General features: G+C 35.8%; 3 protein-coding genes across 6 annotated transcripts; 1 reads left to right on the top strand and 2 right to left on the bottom strand.

Annotated features, from left to right (window-relative positions):
- Positions 1 to 2,445: 2,445 nt before the first annotated feature.
- LOC111485410 (pentatricopeptide repeat-containing protein At1g08610) lies at positions 2,446 to 5,447 on the bottom strand. 3 transcript variants are annotated; one of them, XM_023132287.1, is made up of 3 exons: positions 5,278 to 5,447; positions 2,800 to 4,993; positions 2,446 to 2,705 (listed from the first exon to the last, which is right to left on the bottom strand). In XM_023132287.1, exon 2 carries the CDS (start codon positions 4,846 to 4,848, stop codon positions 3,064 to 3,066), a length of 1,785 nt encoding a protein of 594 aa, XP_022988055.1. In that variant the 5' UTR covers positions 4,849 to 4,993; positions 5,278 to 5,447; the 3' UTR covers positions 2,446 to 2,705; positions 2,800 to 3,063. The 3 variants fall into 3 exon arrangements, with proteins under 3 accessions (XP_022988055.1, XP_022988054.1, XP_022988056.1); XM_023132286.1 differs by having other exon boundaries at positions 5,299 to 5,446; XM_023132288.1 differs by having other exon boundaries at positions 2,804 to 4,993; positions 5,299 to 5,446.
- A 1,800-nt stretch (positions 5,448 to 7,247) lies between these two features.
- Positions 7,248 to 9,095, bottom strand: LOC111485446 (pentatricopeptide repeat-containing protein At5g18390, mitochondrial). Its single transcript, XM_023132329.1, has one exon. The coding sequence runs from the start codon at positions 9,077 to 9,079 to the stop codon at positions 7,676 to 7,678; it is 1,404 nt and encodes a 467-aa protein (XP_022988097.1). The 5' UTR covers positions 9,080 to 9,095; the 3' UTR covers positions 7,248 to 7,675.
- A 2,037-nt stretch (positions 9,096 to 11,132) lies between these two features.
- LOC111485481 (protein YeeZ-like) lies at positions 11,133 to 15,749 on the top strand. Of its 2 annotated transcripts, none has more exons than XM_023132392.1 (9): positions 11,133 to 11,561; positions 11,795 to 12,073; positions 12,298 to 12,390; positions 13,326 to 13,392; positions 13,663 to 13,741; positions 14,779 to 14,818; positions 14,896 to 15,030; positions 15,103 to 15,240; positions 15,315 to 15,749. In XM_023132392.1, the coding sequence occupies exons 2-9, from the start codon at positions 11,841 to 11,843 to the stop codon at positions 15,595 to 15,597; spliced, it is 1,068 nt and encodes a 355-aa protein (XP_022988160.1). In that variant the 5' UTR covers positions 11,133 to 11,561; positions 11,795 to 11,840; the 3' UTR covers positions 15,598 to 15,749. The 2 variants fall into 2 exon arrangements, with proteins under 2 accessions (XP_022988160.1, XP_022988159.1); XM_023132391.1 differs by having other exon boundaries at positions 13,326 to 13,404; positions 15,315 to 15,748.
- The last annotated feature ends 6,677 nt before the right edge of the window (positions 15,750 to 22,426 follow it).

Raw genomic sequence — 22,426 nt, 5'->3', positions numbered from 1 at the left:
GGAGATGATAATTTGATAGATTAAACTAAAAAATTGGGCCTAATATCATTATCTTTAGCTGGTCTGTTCGGGATTCGGTATATCAAAATATGATCTTGTAACTTTTCCAATTTATTTTGAATATTACTGGTGTTCGTGGATTGAGTTGGAATCGAATAACAAAACATTTAGATTTAAATTTTCTAAGCTTGATGAACACCATTGAATCTTGCAAGTTTTAAAACACAAGAATTTCATATCCTAGAGGTGCACATGATCCGAATTGGGTCGGGTTGGAGGATTTTTTCGACCCAACCCAAAAGTTCGGGTTGGTTGGATTGGTAACCCAACCCAACCCGAAACTTTTCACGACCCAACCCAATCCTCTATTTTTGGGTTGTCAAATTTTTATTTTTAAGTTTTATTTATCCACCATTTATAATTATTTGGATACAATCTAAAATATATTAAAAGTTCACAAAAAATAATAATAATAATAATAATAATAAATTAAAAAAAAAAAACTAAGAACGAAAATTGTAACATAGTTCAACATTGTCATAAAACTAAAGACAAATAAATACCGACATTTTTTAAAAATTAGTTAAAATAACAAAAATATAAAAATAGATCACGAAATTAAGTAAACCATAGAAATGATTAGTTTAAGAGTATTGTATATAACAAAAATAAAAAATATATACAAATATTTTAATTGAAATATGCTTGCCTTAAACCATTAAAAAATATATATATATATATATATATATATATATATTTTGATATAATAATATTGCAACAAATAAATAATAAATATATTATAATTTACAATATGTTTTAAAGTTATATATATAAAAAAATTCTTAAACATAAGTATAAATTATAATTAATAAACATTTGAATTATATGTTTAATTATATGTTAGTTTATTTTAAAGTATTTTAAAAATAGTATAAAATGTTAAGGTATTTTTGAAATATACGTTTATAAAAGAAATTAAATTAAAAATTATTTAAAATAACAAAAATATAAAGATATAGGATGAAATTAAGTAATCATTATTGTATATAACAAAAATAAAAGATATATAAAAATATTTTAATTAAAATATATTTATTTATATATTGTCTTAAATTATTAGAAAAATAAAAATATATATAAATAGTGATATTTTAAAAATATATATATATAAAAGAAACTAAACAAAGAAATTAAAAATAATTAAATAATATAAAAAAAATTATACAAAATGTGTATATATATATATATATAACAACTTAAAAATAACAAAATAAAAAAAATAATATAAATAAAACAAAAATATAAAAAATAAAGACAAAAATATGAATTTGGCAAGAGTCAAACTCGAACCTGTCCTTTAACTGAACTCAGTAACACTCTGTCAAACCCATTAACTGAACTCAGTAACACTCTCGTGTCCTTTAACTGAACTCAGTAACACTCTATCAAACCCATTAACTGAACTCAGTAACACTCTGTCAAATCTATTAACTGAACTCAGTAACACTCTGTCGTGTCCTTTAATTGAACTCAGTAACACTCTGTCAAACCCATTAACTAAACTCAGTAACACTCTGTCAAACCCATTAACTAAACTCAGTAACACTCTGTCATCTGTGTCCTTTAACTGAATTCAATAACACTCTGTCAAACCCATTAATATTAATAAAGAAGTATTCTTAATATATTTTATATATTTTTATCAAACCCATTAATACAGAAGTATTCTTAATATATTTTATATATTTTTACTTGGCTCGGGTTAATCCGAAGGCTTTACCCATGAACCCAAAATCGAATTGATTCAGTTCAGGTTCAGAAAAATGAACTCAACCCTACCCGAAATGCCAATCCAACCCAATCCAACCCTTATAGTTCGGGTTGGGTTGGTCCGAGTTTCGAGTTGCCAGGTTGAATGTACACCCCTATCACAACCTTTATTAAATAATCAACCTAATCTAACCCACCATAAATTTGTTGGGTCGGGTTGGTTCGACTAATTGAGTATATTCAATTTTTTATTAAATATAAAATGTTAAGTGGGTAAAACATTTATTTATTTATTTTTCAAATATACAAATCAATTTGAATAAATATTTTTAGAACCAAAACAGTTCATATAGTATTATTGAGTTTAATTGATCCAATTTTTTTAACCTCAACACTTTATCGAGATGTTCTCTCTAAACTCTCTTTCTAAACTCCCCCCTCACACACAAGGCCTCCAGAAAATGAGTGTGAGGAGAAAGGTCGATGATGCCAACAAAAGGTTAGAAAAATATGTTCGAAAAAAAAATTCAAATTTCATTCGAGTACAAAATTTGTAGGTCATCCGTAAAAAATATCATTTTCTTTTCGAGTTCATTCGTGTACATGTACATAAGGTTTTAATCTTTTTTCTCCTCTCTTGTGGGCAATCTCTTGTGGGCAATCTTGTGAGTAGCATTACTGAAAATTCAATCAAATTATCAATATTGAGTGAGAAATGACATCAAAGGATAAAAATGCTTCCTTTTTTTTTTCTTCCCCCAAAAATTTGAGGTTTATGAAATATAGAACTTGAAAGGGTCTCTTTGACATATTTAAAAATTTTCATGATAGGACGACAACTATATGAACTCGTTATCTAAGAGGCACGAAACTACCCGTCTTCGTTCTTGATGGAAATGGCATTATCTTAGAACACTCCGAAGAAGTTGTATAACCTATAGAACAAATTCAATTCAAGTAAGATCAAGGTTATCATAGATATCAAAATCAACACAACTGCATTTCTTAGTGAAGAAGGTCGAGACTTACTTACAGATGATGTTAAGCCTGCTGCAAGCACCAAAAGACTTTCTGATCATAGAAAATTCAGTTCAATCAATGCAAGTAACTTGGAAACAAGCTTTTTTAGAAGTAGAAAACGGGCAGCTTCCATGGAAGGAGGAAGCAAAGATTCATGGATTCACCTTGCTAACTTAAACCAGACTGTATAACTTCCCAGGAGGAACCACTGCCTAAATCTCATGTAGCATTACATGAGGTATGAACTTTCCAAAAAAAAAAAAAAGCTTGGTTTTAAACTACTTCCTTGCCTAAAACCTTCCATTCTATCAAATTCTGACGTAACTCGTCAGCCTGTTCCTTTAAACCAGCAGACGCTATGCTGTTAATTATAGTTGAATATATTCTCTCATTCGGTTTACATCGACTTGATAACATCATTTCCAGAACTTGTATTGCAAGATCCACCTTCTTATTTATGCATAGCTCATGAACCAGATATCTGTAAGAACGACTATTGACTCTGTATCCTTCCTTAAGAAATCCTTTCACTATCTCCACAGCTTCTTCAAATTTGTTCGATCGACAAAATCCGCAAATTAGAGAACGTTGGGTGGTGTCATCTGGCAGGATCCCATTTTGTATCATTTGGTTGTATAAACTCGTTGCTTCATTGACGTAGCCCTTTTTCGATAATCCATTCAGCACAGTATTGTAGGAAATTAAACTAGGAGAACAGTTTGTGCCAATTAAAAGGTGAAGCAATTGAAAAGCCTCATCTACCATATCCTCCTTGCTAAGGGCATCAAGTAGAGTGTTGTAAGTTATAATGTCAGGCAAACGATTGTAGGCAAACATTTGATTGAGGAAGTTGATGGCACAATCTAAACGTCCATTTTTACACAGACCATTGATCAAGACGTTGTAAGTGACGACTGTTGGAGGCTGCAAATTATTGTTCATGATTGTCAAGAGTTCATAAACTTCATCCCAACTCCCACGCCTCGAAAGTGAATGGAGAAGGGTGTTGTACGTCACGTCATCAGGTACCATTCCGTGGAAAAGAAGATTATCTATAACTAAAGTTACATCTTCATATTTTCCCTGTTTGCAGGTTACGTTGATCAAGGAATTGTACGTGACAATATCAGGATAACAACCCACATTGGCCATTTCTTCCAATACTTCAATAGCACGAACCGTTCCAAGGTGCTTGCAGACTAATTCAATAAGGATTGTGTAAGTAATTAAATAAGGAGGAGTTCCTTTTCTGATCTGGTCCTTCCAAAATTCAACAGCCTGATCGAAACATCCATTGTCAAACATGTGGCGGATTACTGCATTATATGTAACCACATCGGGGGGGCAGCCACTCAAACTCATTTCATCCAAGAGCTCGAGGGCAGATTCCAAATGTCCTTTCTTGCATAAACCACCGATCACCATGTTGTACGTAATAACATCTGGAACGCCACCAGACATCACCATGATTTTCAGGACTTGTACAGCTTTATCCATTCCATCAATCTTCACAAGCCCACGAATCAATTTTACACAACAATGGAAGTCTGGAATCTGGTTTCGACAAGCCATAATATCGACTAACCTAGATGATTCCATCAACTTCCCCATGGTGCAGAATTTTTGTAGAATCATATTGTTAGTTTCTTCATCATTTCCAATGAAGGGCCCATCCATATACACCGATGAACCATTATGAGAACTAAGCCTATTTTTAGTCATTTTCTCAGCAAAATTTCTCCCAACCTCAATCTCATGACCATTCAAAGTCAATTCATCTTTGTATGCATCATCAACTCTATCAATGCAAACACTACTCTGCACTCCTTTACAACGCAAAACCCGTTGTTTTCTTCCTAAACCAGGAGTTGCACTCCAATGATAGCTATATGAACTACTGCAACTAGACTTGCACAAACAACTCAAGTGTACAGAAAATGGTTTTTCTTTTTCCATCAAGCATTGGCCACTACCAGTACTAACATACTCTTGCTTGAAACATTCATGGAGACCATTAAGTGTTACCATATAATTCTGGACGGTCAATGTATACGCCATAACAAACTCAAAAAGAAAAGCGAAGTGCCTCAAAGCTCTAAAAGGGAGGATATAATCAATACCGAGTAACAAATTCCAATCAAGAATTGGTACTTAGCAGAAATAGCTCACTTCATCTGATTCAAAGCGAATTTGTTGCTTCCTTCTGCACATACGCAGGTTTAGCGTTTCAGAACTCAAGAAATGAAAAGGATGAAATGCACATAACAACCACAAACAAAGCGAATTGCACAAAAATGAAGCAAGAAACTCAGTGCCAAAGAATCAGAAAGTGATGATAAAGATAATGGATAATTCAACAACAACAGCAAATTCTCAGAAAATCAGATACGAGAAAACCAATAGCAGTGGAAAACTACATGAAACTTAAATTTGGAGACTAAAAAGAGAGAAAAAAGCAATGAAATGAAGCAAAAGAAGAAGAAGAACTTGATGATTCAAGAAACATATTGAGTTCTTCAAAGAATTAGCCGAGATAGCGAAGAACAGAAGCTTGTTTTTGAATTCCGAAGGCTGCTGATAAAGTTTGAGGAGGTTCGTTAACAACTAGGGTTTTTGAACCTTCTACATTTAAACCCTTCGTAGATATTTATAAGTCGCCCCCCGCTATCGTTTTTTGTTTTAGTTTGTATTTTTAAAATGTTATCTTTTTTTTTTTATTTATGTTTTTTTTAATAATATATATATTTATATATCTTCACGGTAGAAAAAATGAATAGGAATGTACATTCAACCTGACCGCCCAAACAACCCCACCCGAGTGAGTTGGGTTGAGTTAATTTTCGTATTCTTTTGAATTTTTTTATTATTTTCTTTTAAAGATAAAAAATATTTCAATAATTCATACTCTTTTTTGATTTTTAAATAAATTATTATCAAAAATATTTAACAAATGACTATCTATAATATTATATAAATTTTTAAACATATTATTTATAATACGCTCTTAGTGTCTACGGTAGCTTATGAATCAACACGGGATGGGAGATTCTTGATTATTTTAGTAATTGCCTGTGAAGGATGTTGATAAAAGTTGACCAAAATATTGTGACCACTGAATTATAAATTGATTTATGTGAAATTTTAATATATTTTATCTAAAATTATATTGAACAATTATGAAGGGTGGATAAGTAAATAAGAACTCTGTCGGGGAGCCTTAAGAATATGTTGGGTTCTTATTTTCGTATTCTTGATTGAATGATGTGTCGGGATGAGTTGTAACCCAAGCTTACTGTCTTTTGATAGACCATGGCTCCAATGAGAAAGATTCAAAATGACGGGCCAACACTTAAAAGGGGTAGAACGAGGGTTACAATAGGCACGATGGAGAAAACCGTGTAAACAATTATTTATTATTCAATTTTGACATAGAAATCAAACAATTTGAGAAGTGAACGGTATAAATCAGTTCTAATATTATGTTACCAATATAAACCATTCACACACCTCACCTCCCTCTTTGATATTCATCACGCCACGCCTCTAGCATTGCTGCCTTAAGAACTCTCCGTCTTCCGACCTCTTTGCTATGACGTGAATGGTAGTTCAAATGTGCTATTACTATTAGTATATATACCTTTTAGGAAGCCCACGGCGAGCAGATATTGTTCTCTTTGGGTTTTTTTCCTTTCGAGCTTCTCCTCAAAAATTTTAAAACGCATCTGCGAGCGAGATGTTTTTACACACCCTTATAAAAAATGTTGTGGGATTTCACAATCCACCCCCCTTCAGAGCCCAACGTCCTCGTTGACACTCGTTCCCTCTCCAATCGATGTGGGACCACCCCCTTTGGGGCCCAACATCCTTGCTGGCACACAGCCTCGTGTTCACCCTACTTCGGGGTTCAGCCTCCTCATTGGCACATCACCCGATGTCTGGCTCTGATACCATTTGTAACAGCCCAAGCCCACCACCAGCAGATATTGTCCTCTTTGGGCTTTCTCTCTCGGGCTTCTCCTCAAGGTTTTTAAAACAAATCTGCTTGGGATTTCTCTCTCGGGCTTCTCCTCAAGGTTTTTAAAACAAATCTGCTTGGGAGAGGTTTCCACACTCTTATAAAGAACGCTTTGTCCTCCTCCCCAACCGCAACCGCAAGCTTATAAAATATGAGAATATGGATATCTAAGGAGAATCTAAAAAACAACCCTTTTAATAATTGAGTACAATCTCACCCTAACCACAGTGGTGAAAATTCCTTATTTATAATCAGGTAAAGAATCAAATAAATTACAAAGAATAATAAATGGAAAGAGCCTATAATTGAAGGCAAACATGATACTTATGGAAGTCGTAATAAAAGCAAATATTAGATATTTGCCAATAACAAAATACCAAATTTGATATATATCGTAAACTATAATTTAGGACTAAATATTTTTAATTCCACGATCAGATCAGAAGACAATATAAGAAAGACGGTCCCTTAGAACTCAAAAAATTCCCGGTAGAAATCATAAATAACCTCCAAAAACCTTCTCAAGCCAATTAGCACCCTAACTTTTAACAAATGAAGCAGAAAACTGCAAGGATTGGCCATGTGTTCTTCTCAACTCGATGGAAGTTGATTATAGTTCAACAGATAGCAGCACAAAAGGCACATATTTTAATGGCAATATCACATTGGAAATATAAGTTTCACCAGGCAAGTTTAGATGAACAAGCAAATCATGTAGCAAATGATTAGATATATCATAAAGGAAGCATTAGAAGTTGTAATATGATACCTAGATATAAGTAGTCTCAGCCACAATCCTGGGCGATCGCTATCCCTTTAAACCGCATCCTTCAAGCAGAAAAAGTGTTTGTTCATTATTTTCCTACAAGATCAAGTACCTCTAATAGAAACTTCAAGCTGCTCAATTTTCTTAGCTAAATCATGCTTTCCACAGCTCTTCAATCCATCAGTAACCATATCAAAGCACCTCGAAATCGGTGGTAAACCAAACTCAGCCATTTCCATCAAGTAATTCGCAGCATCAACAAATCTCCCTCCACGCCCACACATCGTTATCAACATTGTGTACACCGGCCGATTTGGTGGATGCCCCTTATGTTTCATATCACTGAAAAAGCAAAATGCATCATCAAACTGACCCCTTTTACACATTCCCTTAATTATTGGCCCATAAAGACTTGGAAATGGTATATGTCCATCCTCAATACAGTAATTCAAAAGCCTGAATGCTTCATCGATCCGACCTACTTTCGAAGTTGCTGGAATCAAAATCTTGTAAGTATTTATATCAGGACAAAGTCCCAATTTGCACACCTCATGATAAATATTGATGCAAAAATCAACTTCTCCAGAGTCACATATAACATTAATCAGAGAATTAAAAGTCCCTAAATCAGGCACGGATCCTTCTTTAGTCATTTTCCTAACCATGTTCTTGGCAGATTCTAAATACCCTGCATTCAACAATCCTTCAACCAAAAGATCACGACCTCTCAAAGGAGGATTGAAGCCCTTCTGGCTCATTTCCTCCAAGAACTGCTGAGCTTCCTTCATCTTGCCCGATGAACACCACCCAGTTACAAGAATTCCATAGGTCTTTTTATCTGGAGTTACCCCTTTTCTAATCATTCTCCTAATCAATGCATAAGCTCCATGAAACATCTTAATCTCACAAAGTGCAAAAAGTAACGCGTTATATACCTCAACAGTTTGTGGACAATCGATTGATTTAGAACATTGATTGAAGATCGTAACCGCACCATCGACAAGGCCCTGCTTACCATACTCTTCGATGACGAACGATATCGTTTCTGGTGAAATTTTGAGATTCTGAGTCTTCATCTGGTGAAGAACTTTCCACATCGTCGTATACTTTTTGGTCCGAGCTAGGGTTTTGACGAGCTCTTCGAATTCAAGCGTAGTAGGTTGGTAAGAGGGGTTGTTAGAGCACGCCCAGTTGAAGAAACGGAAGGATTCAGTACCTGAGTTGGAGCAAGCACGAAGGACTCTGAAAACGAGCTCGGAATTGAGGTAGGAGATTCGGAGCTTGTTGAGAGTGCGCTCCATGTAGATGTCGCGGCGGACAATGTTGGAGATATGGTGAATTGCGGCGAAATAGTCGTCTTTGGAAGGCGTGCCGGAGCCATTGGAGGAGGAATTTGAGGTACTGAAATGGCGGATGAGAAAAATGTTGTGGAATCGTATTGCGTCTGTGATTCTGTGGAGCTTGGGGATGATGCTGAATTGGGTTGTGAAAATTTTGAAATGGAACATTTGAGATAGAAATGGGATGAATCTTGTGTAATTCCCTTTTTGTTCGCCGATTGAACAGCTCTCATTTTTTTAAAATGGCAATTAGTATCAAAATTATTTTTGTATTAATTTTTATGTCCCAAGGTCGTTCGAAAGTAGAACAAAATATCTTTTATAAGCGTCTGTAAACCTTCCCTTCATATGCGTTTTAAATCCTTAAGCGGGAGCTCAAAAGCAAAAGACAAAAGAGGACAATATTTGTAAGTTTGGGTCGTTACAAATGGTATCAGAGCTAGACATAGGACGATGTGACAGCCTTTTCGTTATTCTTCGAATGGGGTAGACACGAGACAGTATACCAACAAGGACACTGAGTCTCGAAGAGGGATGAATTGTTAGTATGTATGTTGTGACGATCTAATGAGTTGATAGCATATACTGACAGTGATTTCGAAAGAAATGTAGATGACAGGAAAAACACTTATGGTTATATGTTTTACTATCTTGGTCTTCCAAAAACATCGGGTAGTTACTTTGTCCACTACTTAAGTAGAGTTTGTGGCAGCTGCCTCTTATGATTGTCAAGGGGATTAGATGGGCTGACTTTTGTCTGGATCAAATTCGACCGTGAAGTGATTCAATTTAAAACAAGGTTCCAAATCTTGGTTATAGATCTTTCATCATATAATCTAATTCTAGATTTAAAGGTAGCGTGTTCGATCTACTCTTGCCGTAGGTTTTTCAAAAAATCAAGTGTTCATACACTAACCATGAGTAGATTTTTTTATTTTTTAATATTAATTTAAAAGTATTTAAGAACTTGAAAATAGTTTGGTACTAATTGGCTGTGTTACTCAAGGTTATGGGACGAAAGTTCAATTAGGAGAGTTTTAAACTAAAGGTTTAAGGGTCGTGTGTTTGATCTACGCCTACTGCACATTTTACAAAAGCTAAAGACTTTGAAATTTATTTAACGAGTATTTTTTATATTAATTTAAGATTATTTCAGAGCTCAAAAATAGTTTCGTACCGATTGACTATGTTACTTAGGGTTGTGTCGGGATAGCCTAGTTGGGAGAGACTGAAGGTCTTTGATCCATGCTCACTGCACATTTTAAAAAAACTAAAGACTTTTTAATTTAACGAGTTGAGTATTTTTTTTTATATTAATTTAAGAGTATTTAAGAGCTCGAAAATATTTTCATATTGGTTGGCTATGTTACTTTAAGGTTACGCGGGGATAGCTCAGTTGGGAGAGTGTTAGACTAAAGATTTGAAGAGTCGTGTGTTCAGTTCATGCTTATCGCACATTTTACAAAAACTAAAAACTATTTCTTTTATATTAATTTAAGAATACTTAAGAGCTCGAAAATAGTTTCGTACTAGTTGGCTATGTTACTTTAGAGTTATGCGGGGATAGCTCAGTTTGGAGAGCTTCATATTGAAGATCTAAAGGTCAAATTTGAAGGTCCTAGCCAGTGAAAAACAAGCTCGAGAAAGCACACTTCACTCAAGTAAATAGTCATCTAGGCTTTCTCGAGTAATACTTATAGGGATCATTATGACATACTAGCATGCAAGCATACTTCGCAGTACGGGCAGAGAATATGCATGATTAGGACTTTAGGGAGACAATTTTGGATACGAATACTTTGTATGTTATGAAAAATTACGATAATGCTCTTAGGATGCGGCTTTTGTAATGCACGTTATCTTAATGTTTTTCATTCCATACTTTAGGTGATTGATAGAATTATCTCCGTAACCCAGCATGCACGAAAATTTAGGATAGCCCTAGGATGATTGATTTATTGTCCTTCCTATAAAGCACGGTTTCCAACATTGAGTCAAAGGGGTTAGAGTTAAGCTCGTTAAGACAACGTAAGTTGGTAGAAAATTACGGTCGTTTCAGTTTCGTTCCCCTCTCCAATCCACGTGAAATCTTAAACTAATACAAATATCCTTAAACTTTATCTAAAAAAAATTTATAAAGTTTGATTAAAATTTTAAAATTTTAAAAAAATTTCACGTTTAAAACCAATAATAATTGAATTTCCACGGCACACCCATTGTTTCCGACTTTCCTGACGGCGACGACTATATTCAGGCGGCCTTGGACTCGAGCGGATCTGCAACGAGCGGTCCAGTCACGCCTGACGCGCCCGGCGACCTGCGTGGTTTCCAGCGGCTGTGAGATTCACCCACGCAAGGATTTCTCTGTGACATTGATTGTAGTGGGGGCACGAACACCATTCGACCGCACCACGCACGATTTTCAGATCAGTTACCAACGCGTTTTGATTGCAAGACTCGAACAGTAGCGGCGCGGCCGTGTCTCCGACGTCCGACCATCCAACGGCGAGGTTCCCCTGCTCGAGTAGGGAGGATCCTTCGCAAGCGGACCACGAATTGCTTCATTTTCGTAATCCACACTCGAACGACCTCAAATTGGATTACCCAATTTCTACAGAGTTCAGATTTGTGAGTTCAAACTCATTAATTTGTGAGTTTCAAGGGGTTTAATGTTTTATTTCACTGTATTGCAATGTTTTCAATGCCATTTCTAATTGAGAATTATCTCATTCTTTATATCTTTTCTCTAAGATTTCCACATAGCAAGATTCCTACTAGTGTATCTGAGTCTAAAAATTTGGATCTTATTGATGTGAGATGATTGTGTGCTTATATCAATCCTAAAAAAATCAAATCTAAGCAAGCTGAGATTCACTTATGTAGTTTTGTAGGTACGAAGAACTAGGCTTGCTTTGTTCAGCATTGCCAAATGAATGCGTTGTGTTGGAATCATCCAACAATTTCTCTGAAAGGCAGCAAACTTTTTGAGAATTATGGTTTCATTAGACTCGAAGCGATGCCACATTTTCACCATGTAGCTGCATTGAAGATTTCAAATTCAGAATCGAAACCATCGCCATTGAAAGTCGAGAATCGGATGTTTATTTTAGGGATGGGTTTCGTTGGACAGTTCTTCGCGCAAGAACTAAAGAAGTTGGGATGGTAAAATGTCTGCAATTCCAAGTCATCTGTGTTTAACTTCAATAATGCATCGTAGAACTTACAGAAATTAGAGAATTATCCTTTCATATCTTATGGATTTGGAATATTTTTGCATTGATTCGTCAAGTGTCAACTGATTCATGACGTTTAAAGCTCGTTCTCTATTTGATATTTTGTTCAAGAATTATAGCTGTGAAGTTAATGAAAGGGGCTTTGATCATTAGGGCTGTTTCTGGGACATGTAGAAACCTTGGGCAGAAGATGGAACTGGAGGAAAGGGGTTTTGATGTTCATGTTTTCGATGCAAATGATCCAGAGTAAGTTTCTATATTTTTGAGAGAACATAAATTAAACATATGCTATCATTACATCCATATGAAAATATTTCTAGTTCATGAGATTAGAGTTCTAAATGTAAACAAAATCGTCACTGAAGTCCGGTAAGTTTGTTCTACTGGTGAGGTTCACACCAAATGTGAGATCCCACATTGGTTGGAGAGGAGAACGAAACATTCCTTATAAGGGTGTGGAAACCTCTTCCTAGCAGACGCGTTTTAAAACCGTGCGGCTGACGGTAATATGTAACGCGCCAAAGCGGACAATATCTGCTAGCAGTGAGCTTGGACTGCTACAAATGGTATCAAAGCCAGACACGAATAGTATGGTAGCGAGGACGCTTGGCCCCTAAGGGGGGTGGATCGTGAGATCCCACATTGGTTGGAGAGGGGAACGAAGCATTCTTTATAAGCGTGTGCAAACCTCTCCCTAGTAGACAAGTTTTAAAACCGTGAGGCTGATGGCGATACGTAACAAGCCAAAGCGGACAATATCTACTAGCGGTGAGCTTGGGCTTGCTACAAATGGTATCAAAGCCAAGCACCGAACAGTGTGCCAATGAGGACGCTGGGCCCCAAGGGAGGTGGATTGTGAGATCCCACATTGGTTGGAGAGGGGAACGAAGCATTCCTTATAAACATGTGCAAACCTCTCCCTAGCAGACACGCTTTAAAACTGTGAGGTTGACGGCAATACGTAAAGGGTCAAAGTGGACAATATCTACTAGTTGTGAGCTTTGGCTGTTACACCAAACCCCATAAGCTTAGTGCTCGTTTGTGGATTATATTGTTTCTTACCCCATGGGCTTAGTGATAGTACTGAACAATCTGCTAAAAGCTTGTAGTTTAACTATTTGGAAGTTGATGTACTTATAATGTGAAGTTTTTATTGGCCGTGTTCCATGTTTGATTCGTAGACCGGGCGCTCTAAAAGCAATGAAGTATCATACTCACCTTCTCATTTCAATTCCACCGGATGTGGATGTTGGTGATCCTGTATGCCATTATATTTCTCTGTTTTCTTTTGAATACTGATGCAGGATATTTGTAGAAACTTTTGTTGAGATTAATTAAGGGTTTGAGTTGAGGCTTTTGAAGTTTCTGAAGGGGGATTTCACGGCTGATGTAATCTGAAATGCCTTAGATTAATCGCAATAAAATGTTTGTAACATTGTCCTGCATCAAATACTCCATATTGGGTTATCTTATGTGATTGTTCTTGATGTTCTTGCTGTTCTTGCACCGACTTTGCAGCTGCTCCAGCATGAAAAAATATTAAGGGCTAATTTACAGGGTGGAGATCTTCAATGGCTTTGCTATTTGTCATCAACAAGTATGTGCTCTTTTTGTAATATACACAGGCCAGCATTTCTTTGGGATCCCATATCGATTGGAGAGGAGAATGAAGCATTCTTTATAAGGGTGTGAAACCTCTCCCTAGCAGACATGTTTTAAAAATCCTGAGGGGAAGCCCGAAAGGGAAAGCCCAAAGAGGACAATATTTTCTAGCGGTGTGCTTGAGCTGTAAAATTTCCCTCCGTCGTACATGCATTTTAAACAGTTGAAGAACATAGGTCTAGCAAGCATGTAAGAATTTTTTGAGCTCTCTCTCTCTGGCCCCTAAACCTTAACTTCATAGAGCCCTCCCTCTTGCGAAGCAATCATCTTTGTCGTCTCTGTTCATCTTATTTCAACTATCAAAATCGTTTTGTTGCTGCTGGATGTATTAAGTTGCCAGTGGCGGCTATGGCCATGGATGGAAGTATAAAATTTGTGAATTTAGGAGATCCTACTCACATCGGTTGGAGAGGGGAACGAAACATTCTTGTAAAGATGTGGAAACCTCTCCTTAGCCGACGCATTTTAAAACCTTGAGGGAAGTCCAAAAAGGAAAGCCTAAAAAGGATAATATCTGCTAGCGGTGGGTTTGAGTTGTTACAAATGGTATTAGAGCCAGATATCGAACGATGTGTCAACAAGGAGGCTGAATCCCGAAGGGGGTGGACACAAGGCGGTGTGCCAGTGAGGATGCTGGGCCCTGAAAGGGGGTGGATTTGGGGGGTCCCACATCGATTGGAGAGGGGAACAAGTGTCTGCGAGGACGCTGGCCCCAAAGTGGGGTGGATGGTGAGATCCTACATCGGTTGGAGATGAGAACAAAACATTTTTTATAAGGGTGTAAACATTTCCCTAACAGACGCGTTTTAAAATCTTGAGAGAAAGCCCGAAAGGAAAAGTCCAAAGAGGACAAGTGGGTTTGGGCTGGAATGCCTACCTTGTTCGTGCATAACCATTTTGCCACTAGAGACGGGTAATAGAAATGACATATCTTTATTATTGACTATGATCAACGTTTCTTCTTTGTGGCAGGTGTTTATGGAGATCATGGTGGTGATTGGGTGGATGAAGAGTAAGTGATTTTGGTCAAGTCCTCACCACCATTTAGTAAATCGATTTCGTATTAAATGTGTAATTACTCTATGGTAGTGACCCGACGAATCCCTTGAGTCAGACGGGCAAGTCAAGGATCAAAGCTGAGGAGCAATGGTTAAATTTCGGCAATGATCTTGGCCTCTCAGCACACGTATTTCGTCTCGGAGGTATCTATGGTCCTGGTAGAAGGTCGTGTCATCCTTTCTCTTGATATTCATATTAGAATGTTCTTTGTACAAATGATTGGTTTTTCTCATCCAGTGCTATCGATACATTAATCAAGCAAAAGTCGTTATCCGAGCGTCAACAACGTAGAGGACGTAGACAATACACATCTCGAGTTCATGTTCAGGACATCTGCCAAGCTCTTAAAGCCTGTATTCAAAAGCCTTCATCCAGGTAACGTAACATCAATATCATGTAGTTAGAGTGAGGAATGGACCAAGAATTCAATACTGGATGTGCATTTGCAGGAGAGTTTACAACATAGTCGATGACGATCTGTCTCCAAGGGAAGAAGTTTTCTCGTACGCTCGGGATTTGGTTATGAAAAAGTGGCCTGGTAAAATCGAACCGTTGTCGGAGAAGATGGAAGCAAGTTTTATTAACAATGGGAGTGGAAGGGGTGAAAAAAGAGTATGTAATGTACGTATGAAAAGGGAGCTGGGAGTGAGGCTTGTGTTTTCCAGTTATAAATCAGGATTGCAGAACATAATTGACCAAATGGAAGACCTTCAAATTTTTGGACCATGTTAGGGTAAGGAGCGTTTCGGTTATAAAAATTAAGGGTGTTCATGGGTTGGGTCGGGTCAGGTTGGGTCAGATTGTGACATTTTTTAGACCTAACCTACTCGTGTTGTAATTTTTTTCGGTCTACAACTTTTATTAAATAATGAATCAAACCCAATACAACCATAAATTTTTCGGGTTGGATTGGTTCGGGTTGTTTATTCAAAAATTTAATTAAGATTTACAACTCAATTATATATTTCGAAAATCTACCTTGAATAAATAATCAAACAATAACGATGAAAAGCTATTATCTTCGTTATGGTCATAATCATATCATTCATTTTCTTGCAGTTTGATTGCTTATTACTTTGTGCGGATCGAAAGTGTTGAAAATGAATGTTTCATTCTTTTAATCTACGACTTCATCTTCAACAGTTAAATTTCCTTTGTAAAGTTTTCCTACTATGATCCGAACACAAGGTTAAGGCATGTGGAATCTCCCGAAACAAAATCTCTTAGAAGGGGAGAAAGAAAGCTCCTAAAAGAATTTAAACTCGAACATTTTTTTTTTTTTTAATGCTATATAATTAAACCATTAAGGTAAATAAACATATACAAATTATAAATTAATCGATTAAAAAATAAATGATATTTTATTTAGAACTCACCAAAATAATATTATCACAATATATAATATTTCATTTTAAATTAGCTATACTAAAATAAAAAGTAACCTTCAAAGTATACATTTTGAAGTTAGTAACATTAACATTAAAATACATAAATATACATAAAATTTATTTCTACTTGTACGGTAAAATAAGTTAAATAATGCATTTTTATTTTTAAGTGAATAAAATTAAAATAACAAAAAGTATAATTAAATATTTCATAAATTCAAACTTTCTACATAATTTTTAAAGTTGATTTGGTTTTAGTTGATTTTATTCATCTTGATGTGCACTACAAATTTGGTTAACGAACCAAAGTGAATCGAGGATGAAAACGCTATAGGAATAAGAAAATTAGAAATGAGGAAATATTGTAGGATGCAGGCGCTCGGTGACGGGAGGAAAAAGACTCAATCTAGTTGGACCAGTCGTCTAGTTGTCAGTCACGACGATTAGTCGAACCAGTTGTTCAATTGGACCAAGGTTGCCCTATTTGGGCCGGTTTTGCCTATTTTGACTAGTTGGACGATCTTAGAGAGTTGGAAGGAGGAAAAGACCTAAATTTGACTAAAACCATGCTCAAACTAAGAAAAGTAATCGTAGAAAAGTAATTTTAACGTTGAGTATATCAAAATGCGTAGAAGATAAAAATGCTTAAAATATTTACTAAAAAGTTGCTTAGAACGTCGAGAATAATTGATCTCGGTTTTTGAATTGCCAAAATCGACCAAGAAATGAGGGAAAATTGGAGGTAAGTGTTATGGATTTATAGATCTCATTTTTACTTCGATCCAAGAGTTTTGTTGAGTAATAACTTTTGAAAATTGTTCGTAATTGTCAGAAGATTACTTTGAACAAGTTTTGTAAAGAAATTTTAGAAAAAAGATGTTTGGAAGTCAAAGTTCAAATCGAGGTCCAAGAACAAAATTTCTTCATTTTATTTTGACTTGAAATCATGAAGAACGTACGCAACTGTGTGAAGGGTCTTCCTCGCCACATGTGAAGGGTTATTTCTCACTCGTTCGACTTCTTTTTGACTTTTTTCTGTACTAAGTTATTATAATTTGAATTAGGGTTAGCCAACAATTTTTTTTTAGAAATTTAGAGCACCGAGCTCATAGGAAACAAGAGCGGACAGGGGACGTAGGATCAAGTAAGAAGCCATTCAAACTTCTTTGAGAACTAATTGTAGGGATCACTAGGATGTGTTAGTATTCAAGCATAATCGATCATATATAGCTAGAAAATGCATGTTTAAGGCATTGGATTGAGCTAAAAAGCTGTATAAAATGTTTCCACTATACTAGATCCTTTGTATTGAGAATGAGATTTATACTCCGGGTTCACTATTGGGCACGTACGTATGCTTTGAGACTAAGATTTGTACTTCAAGTGATTGATTAAGCTACCCCTCTGTTTAGCATGCATGCATCTTTTGAAAATGAGATATGTATTCCATGTGATTGACTTGTTTTAGCATGCATGAATGTATTGAGTTTAGAATAGGTTATTAGAGATAGGACAGTTTTACGATGTCCTAGATTTAAACGCCTCCAGTAGACCAAGTACCCCAAGATCGTGAGCAACAATTAGAGGCTTAGACCCTAGGAAACAAGGTAACCCTGAGGAGTTAGTCTAGAGAGAGTTTTGAAAATGATACTCAGACGCCCTAAGATCCTAGGTAACATCCACCACACCTAGAGAAGAAGTTTATGAGGCCTACTAGTAGTGTGAACGGTACTACCAGAGTTTCACCTCTTATCTCCTTTAACACACCATTAGCGTTATTAACGACCTAGGTCATAACTAATAGCCTACCAAGTGGTGGTAGGAATTCAAAAGTAATATCACCAAGGTTGGCCTAGGCTAGATAGGGTAGCATGTCAAGGTGACCAGGTGCCATTTTCCGGTAAAAATGAAAGAGGTTTTCTAAACAACCAATGCTCCCTAAACCCATCCTAAGACGAGGCAAGTGACCATACATGTAGACTCAATAACTAGCTGGCAATTACAGTCGCTCCCCTAGACTTTTTCACTTTATAATGGTTCTTGTGGAAGGGTTACCAGTTAACCTTATACAAACATGTTTAGATAGAGACACCATATTATCCTATGATATATGACGAGGTCGTGCCTTCACTCAAGATACTTGTCATTCACTATCAAGGAAAACTAAGTTGACTCAGTCTAACGAACATAAAAGAAGGTTCATCCCAGAACTCAGTTACATTATCCAGTAGATCTACGACGCTAGAAAAGGTGAGCAACTTCTAGGCCCTGAGGTATGTGACATGCAAGAGAATTGCTCAAATTTTTTTGAGGCCTACCCAGTAGCTCAAAAAGCGGTAGAACATAGACCCAAACCTCCTAGAGCCAAAAAGCCCATGGTAACTTAGTAAGGTAAATATGCGAAAGTAAAATCTTATTGCATAACTCTTTAATATTGCATAGTTTAGAGGAGCTGACCAAATCTTATTTGTGTTAATATCTCAATCATCGAGAGTCTAAGTTAACACTATTAGAGGTATATAAGTTAGACACACAATATATTGATTCTAAGTGAGATAGGTGTTTAATTATAGGCCGAATATTTTTTTTGGTTCATTCATGTTACTCTTCTTTTTCAGAACGTCCTTAAGTTTACACAGCTAGTGACGAGATCGTACCAGAGTTGATGGGCTATGAGCCCATGAAGCTCAGAATTACCGATCATATATTTAAAATATATGAAAGCCCATATTGTAAGCTTTTGTCGTATTTTTATTGAGATATATGAGTTCTGAATTGATCTTTATGCTTTAATAACGGTCGATAGTTGATGCTTAAAAAATCGAATCGTTATATCTCGACCATACACTAACACCTAATACCTAAATTACAAATCAAAATGGCAAAGGGTTTAAAGGGCCCATTCAAAATCTAAATCCCAACTATACTTTTGTTATAAAAGAACATTGAAGGATCACGTGATGTCTAGTTCCATGGGACATTTGACCTAATGGATTGCCCTTAGTTTAGGGTAGCATGTCCTTGAGAAACTTGCTGAAATCCTTTAGGACTTTTAGTTAATAAAATCACTTGAAATAACTTTGCTTGCCAACTTAAAAGTAGACCATATAAATATGCTCTTTCTACCTTCATAACCTCAAACCTTATGGTTTTATGGGAAACTATTTGAAATAATTTTATAATTATTTGAATAAAATTAAATAAGGGGTGTTCATATGACTCGATAATCCGATTAATCAAGGCTACTCAACCCAAAGATAAAAGTTAGGCTGAGTTAGATTTTTTCAGTTTGGGTTGGATTGAGTTTTTGAAAAATTGATAATTTGAGTCCGTTTGGGTTAACATATTTTTGTTATGTCAACCAGATCAACTCGAAAATAGGGTTATAATCCAACCCAACCCAACTCTACCCTACTTTTAAGATTATTATGAATATTAAGAATATTTGACGTTTGTAATAAACGTTAGTAATGGATTGTGACTTACGAATGTAGCCCGAAAATAGAGGGTTGGGTAGTTGTGAAATCCTAGTTGGGGAGAAGAACGAAACATTGTTTGTAAGGGCGTGAAAATCTCTCCCTATCAAACATGTTTTAAAAATCTTGAGAGAAAACCTGAAAGAGAAAACCCAAATAGAAAAAAACCAGTTAATAGTGGGGTTGGACTGTTACAGTAGTGAACTCTATTCGGGTTGCTCAGGTAAAAAAGATTTCTCCAACCTAACTCAGCTCGGACTGTTACAGTAGTGAACTCTATGCGGGTTGCTCAGGTAAAAAAGATTTCTTCAATCTAACTCAGTTCGGACTATTACAGTAGTGAACCCTATTCGAGTTGTTCAGGTAAAAAAGATTTCTCTAACTTAACTCAGCTCAGCTCGTGTATACCGAATATTCAAATTTTGGTGGGGGAAATTTATGAGAGTGAAAAAACAGGTTTGCAAGACTTTTTTGTTTGAAAAATAAAAATGGATGTGGGTAATAAGGGTTAGGTCAACTGTTTTTCCAACCGAAGTTAATTGGGTTGGAGGACATAGTTGTAGGGTAGTTGGTAACCATAAAGGTCTCCTTTCTTTTATTACTAGCCGTTGGATTATTTTCGATTCAAACATATTTTTAATTACTAAAATTTCATTAATTTATTTTCGATTTTCTGACATACTTTAAATACTTAGATATTAATAATTTAATCTAATAAATGAATAAATTCCAACATTTTTTAGACTTTAATACTTTATTAATGACACAAATTTTAATTTAGGTAAGTGGTTGCTTCTAGTTTCTTATTTTATAAAATAATTTCAAAATTATTTTATTCGATAATTATTCTCGATCTTTTTATATTTTCAAGAATGAGTTTTCTCATAATGTCATGTTTTAAAATATATTAAAACGGAAGTATTTAAAAATATTAAAATACTGGAGTCATCTAATGACATGTTTTATCAACCTGCTCGTCACTCTCACGCTACGACCTTACCCTTACTTAAAAATTATTTTTAAATGGGTACGAGTATTAGAAATATTCAACAAGACACTCCCTTATCGAGAATAGACATGAATACATTTATAGTAACAACGAGCGTTTTATTTTTTAAAAAGGATCAGTTGCTTATGACGTGTCTTTTATCAAGATTGTCTAGCTCAACTTTAACTTGCACATACATACACCACTTGAGCCCATACAATGGTGACTAGTTTTTAAAAAAATCTTCGAACTATCCATAATGACATAAAATCCTCGCGAAAAAAACAAAGAAAAGAATAACCCCAGTGTTACTCTTTCTCATACGGTAGTTCTAGTCAGTAGCGAGGTGAGACGTGCAACGATTCGACAACAAAAAATGACAGTAAAGATGCTAAAAGAGAGAGAGAAAGAGAGAGCACTACGTCGATGACGAGTGGCAGTGGTGTGATTACTATGTCTAAGCGAGAAATATGCACGATGAAATGACATTTGATGCTTAAAAGGAAAGCAAATTAGAATGGTGGCGTGACATCGACTGCAGGGATTACTAGGGTTAGTCGAGAAAACGAGTCAAGTTACATTGCAACGGGGACGTTTGGTGCTAGAAATTCTACGAGGAGATTCAAACTCACTCGATTTTATAACCCTACATGATGCTGTTACTTATGACCAATCCATTAACAAGAAATCTCACTCCATCAAGCCTATTTAAAAGCTGTTAAGAGTAGTTGAATTATTTATTTTATTTTTTTTAAACCATTTGGAGGACTGATTTTTTAAAATATATATTGAAATTGAATAGTGAATTTGAATTAAATGTTTGAAAATAAATAAATAAATATTTTACAAACTTTTTTTAAAAATAAAATTTGAACAAACTATCTAATTAGCTGAGTTCATTATTAATCAAGGTTATTGAGGTTCAAAATTTTTACAATCCAAATTATTGAGTTAGATCATTGAAATGTTTTAACTCGATCTAATCCAAATCACGAACAGTTCTAATATATATATATATATTTTTAAAAAAAAGTTACAAATAGAGTTATGACATCCTACAATCCCACATTGGTCGGGGAGAAGAATGAAACATCATTCATAAGGGTGTGAAAACCTTTCTCTATCGAAAGGGAAAGCCCAAAAAAGGACAATATTTGCTAGCGTGTGCTTGGACCGTTACAAATGGTATTAGAGCCAGACATCGGGCGATGTGCCAGAATACCAGACATCAGGCGATGTGCCAGTAAGGAGGCTTTTCCTCGGAAGGGAGTAGACAAGAGCTGGTGTGTCATAAGGACACTAGGCCTCAAAGGGGGTAGATTGTGACATCCTTTATAAGGGTATGAAAACCTGAAAACCTTTCCGTAACAAACGACTTTTAGAAAGTCTTGAGGGGAAGCCCGGGGTAGATTGTGACATCCTTTATAAGGGTATGAAAACCTGAAAACCTTTCCGTAACAAACGACTTTTAGAAAGTCTTGAGGGGAAGCCCGGGGTAGATTGTGACATCCTTTATAAGGGTATGGTATGAAAACCTGAAAACCTTTCCGTAACAAACGACTTTTAGAAAGTCTTGAGGGAAGCCCGGGGTAGATTGTGACATCCTTTATAAGGGTATGAAAACCTGAAAACCTTTCCGTAACAAACGACTTTTAGAAAGTCTTGAGGGGAAGCCCGGGGTAGATTGTGACATCCTTTATAAGGGTATG

This window comes from Cucurbita maxima, unplaced genomic scaffold, assembly GCF_002738345.1.
Source record: "Cucurbita maxima cultivar Rimu unplaced genomic scaffold, Cmax_1.0 Cma_Scf00010, whole genome shotgun sequence".
In the NCBI taxonomy this organism is placed as follows: domain Eukaryota; kingdom Viridiplantae; phylum Streptophyta; class Magnoliopsida; order Cucurbitales; family Cucurbitaceae; genus Cucurbita; species Cucurbita maxima.
Note: the sequence above shows the minus strand (reverse complement) of the source record. Positions and strands in the feature narration are given on the sequence as shown.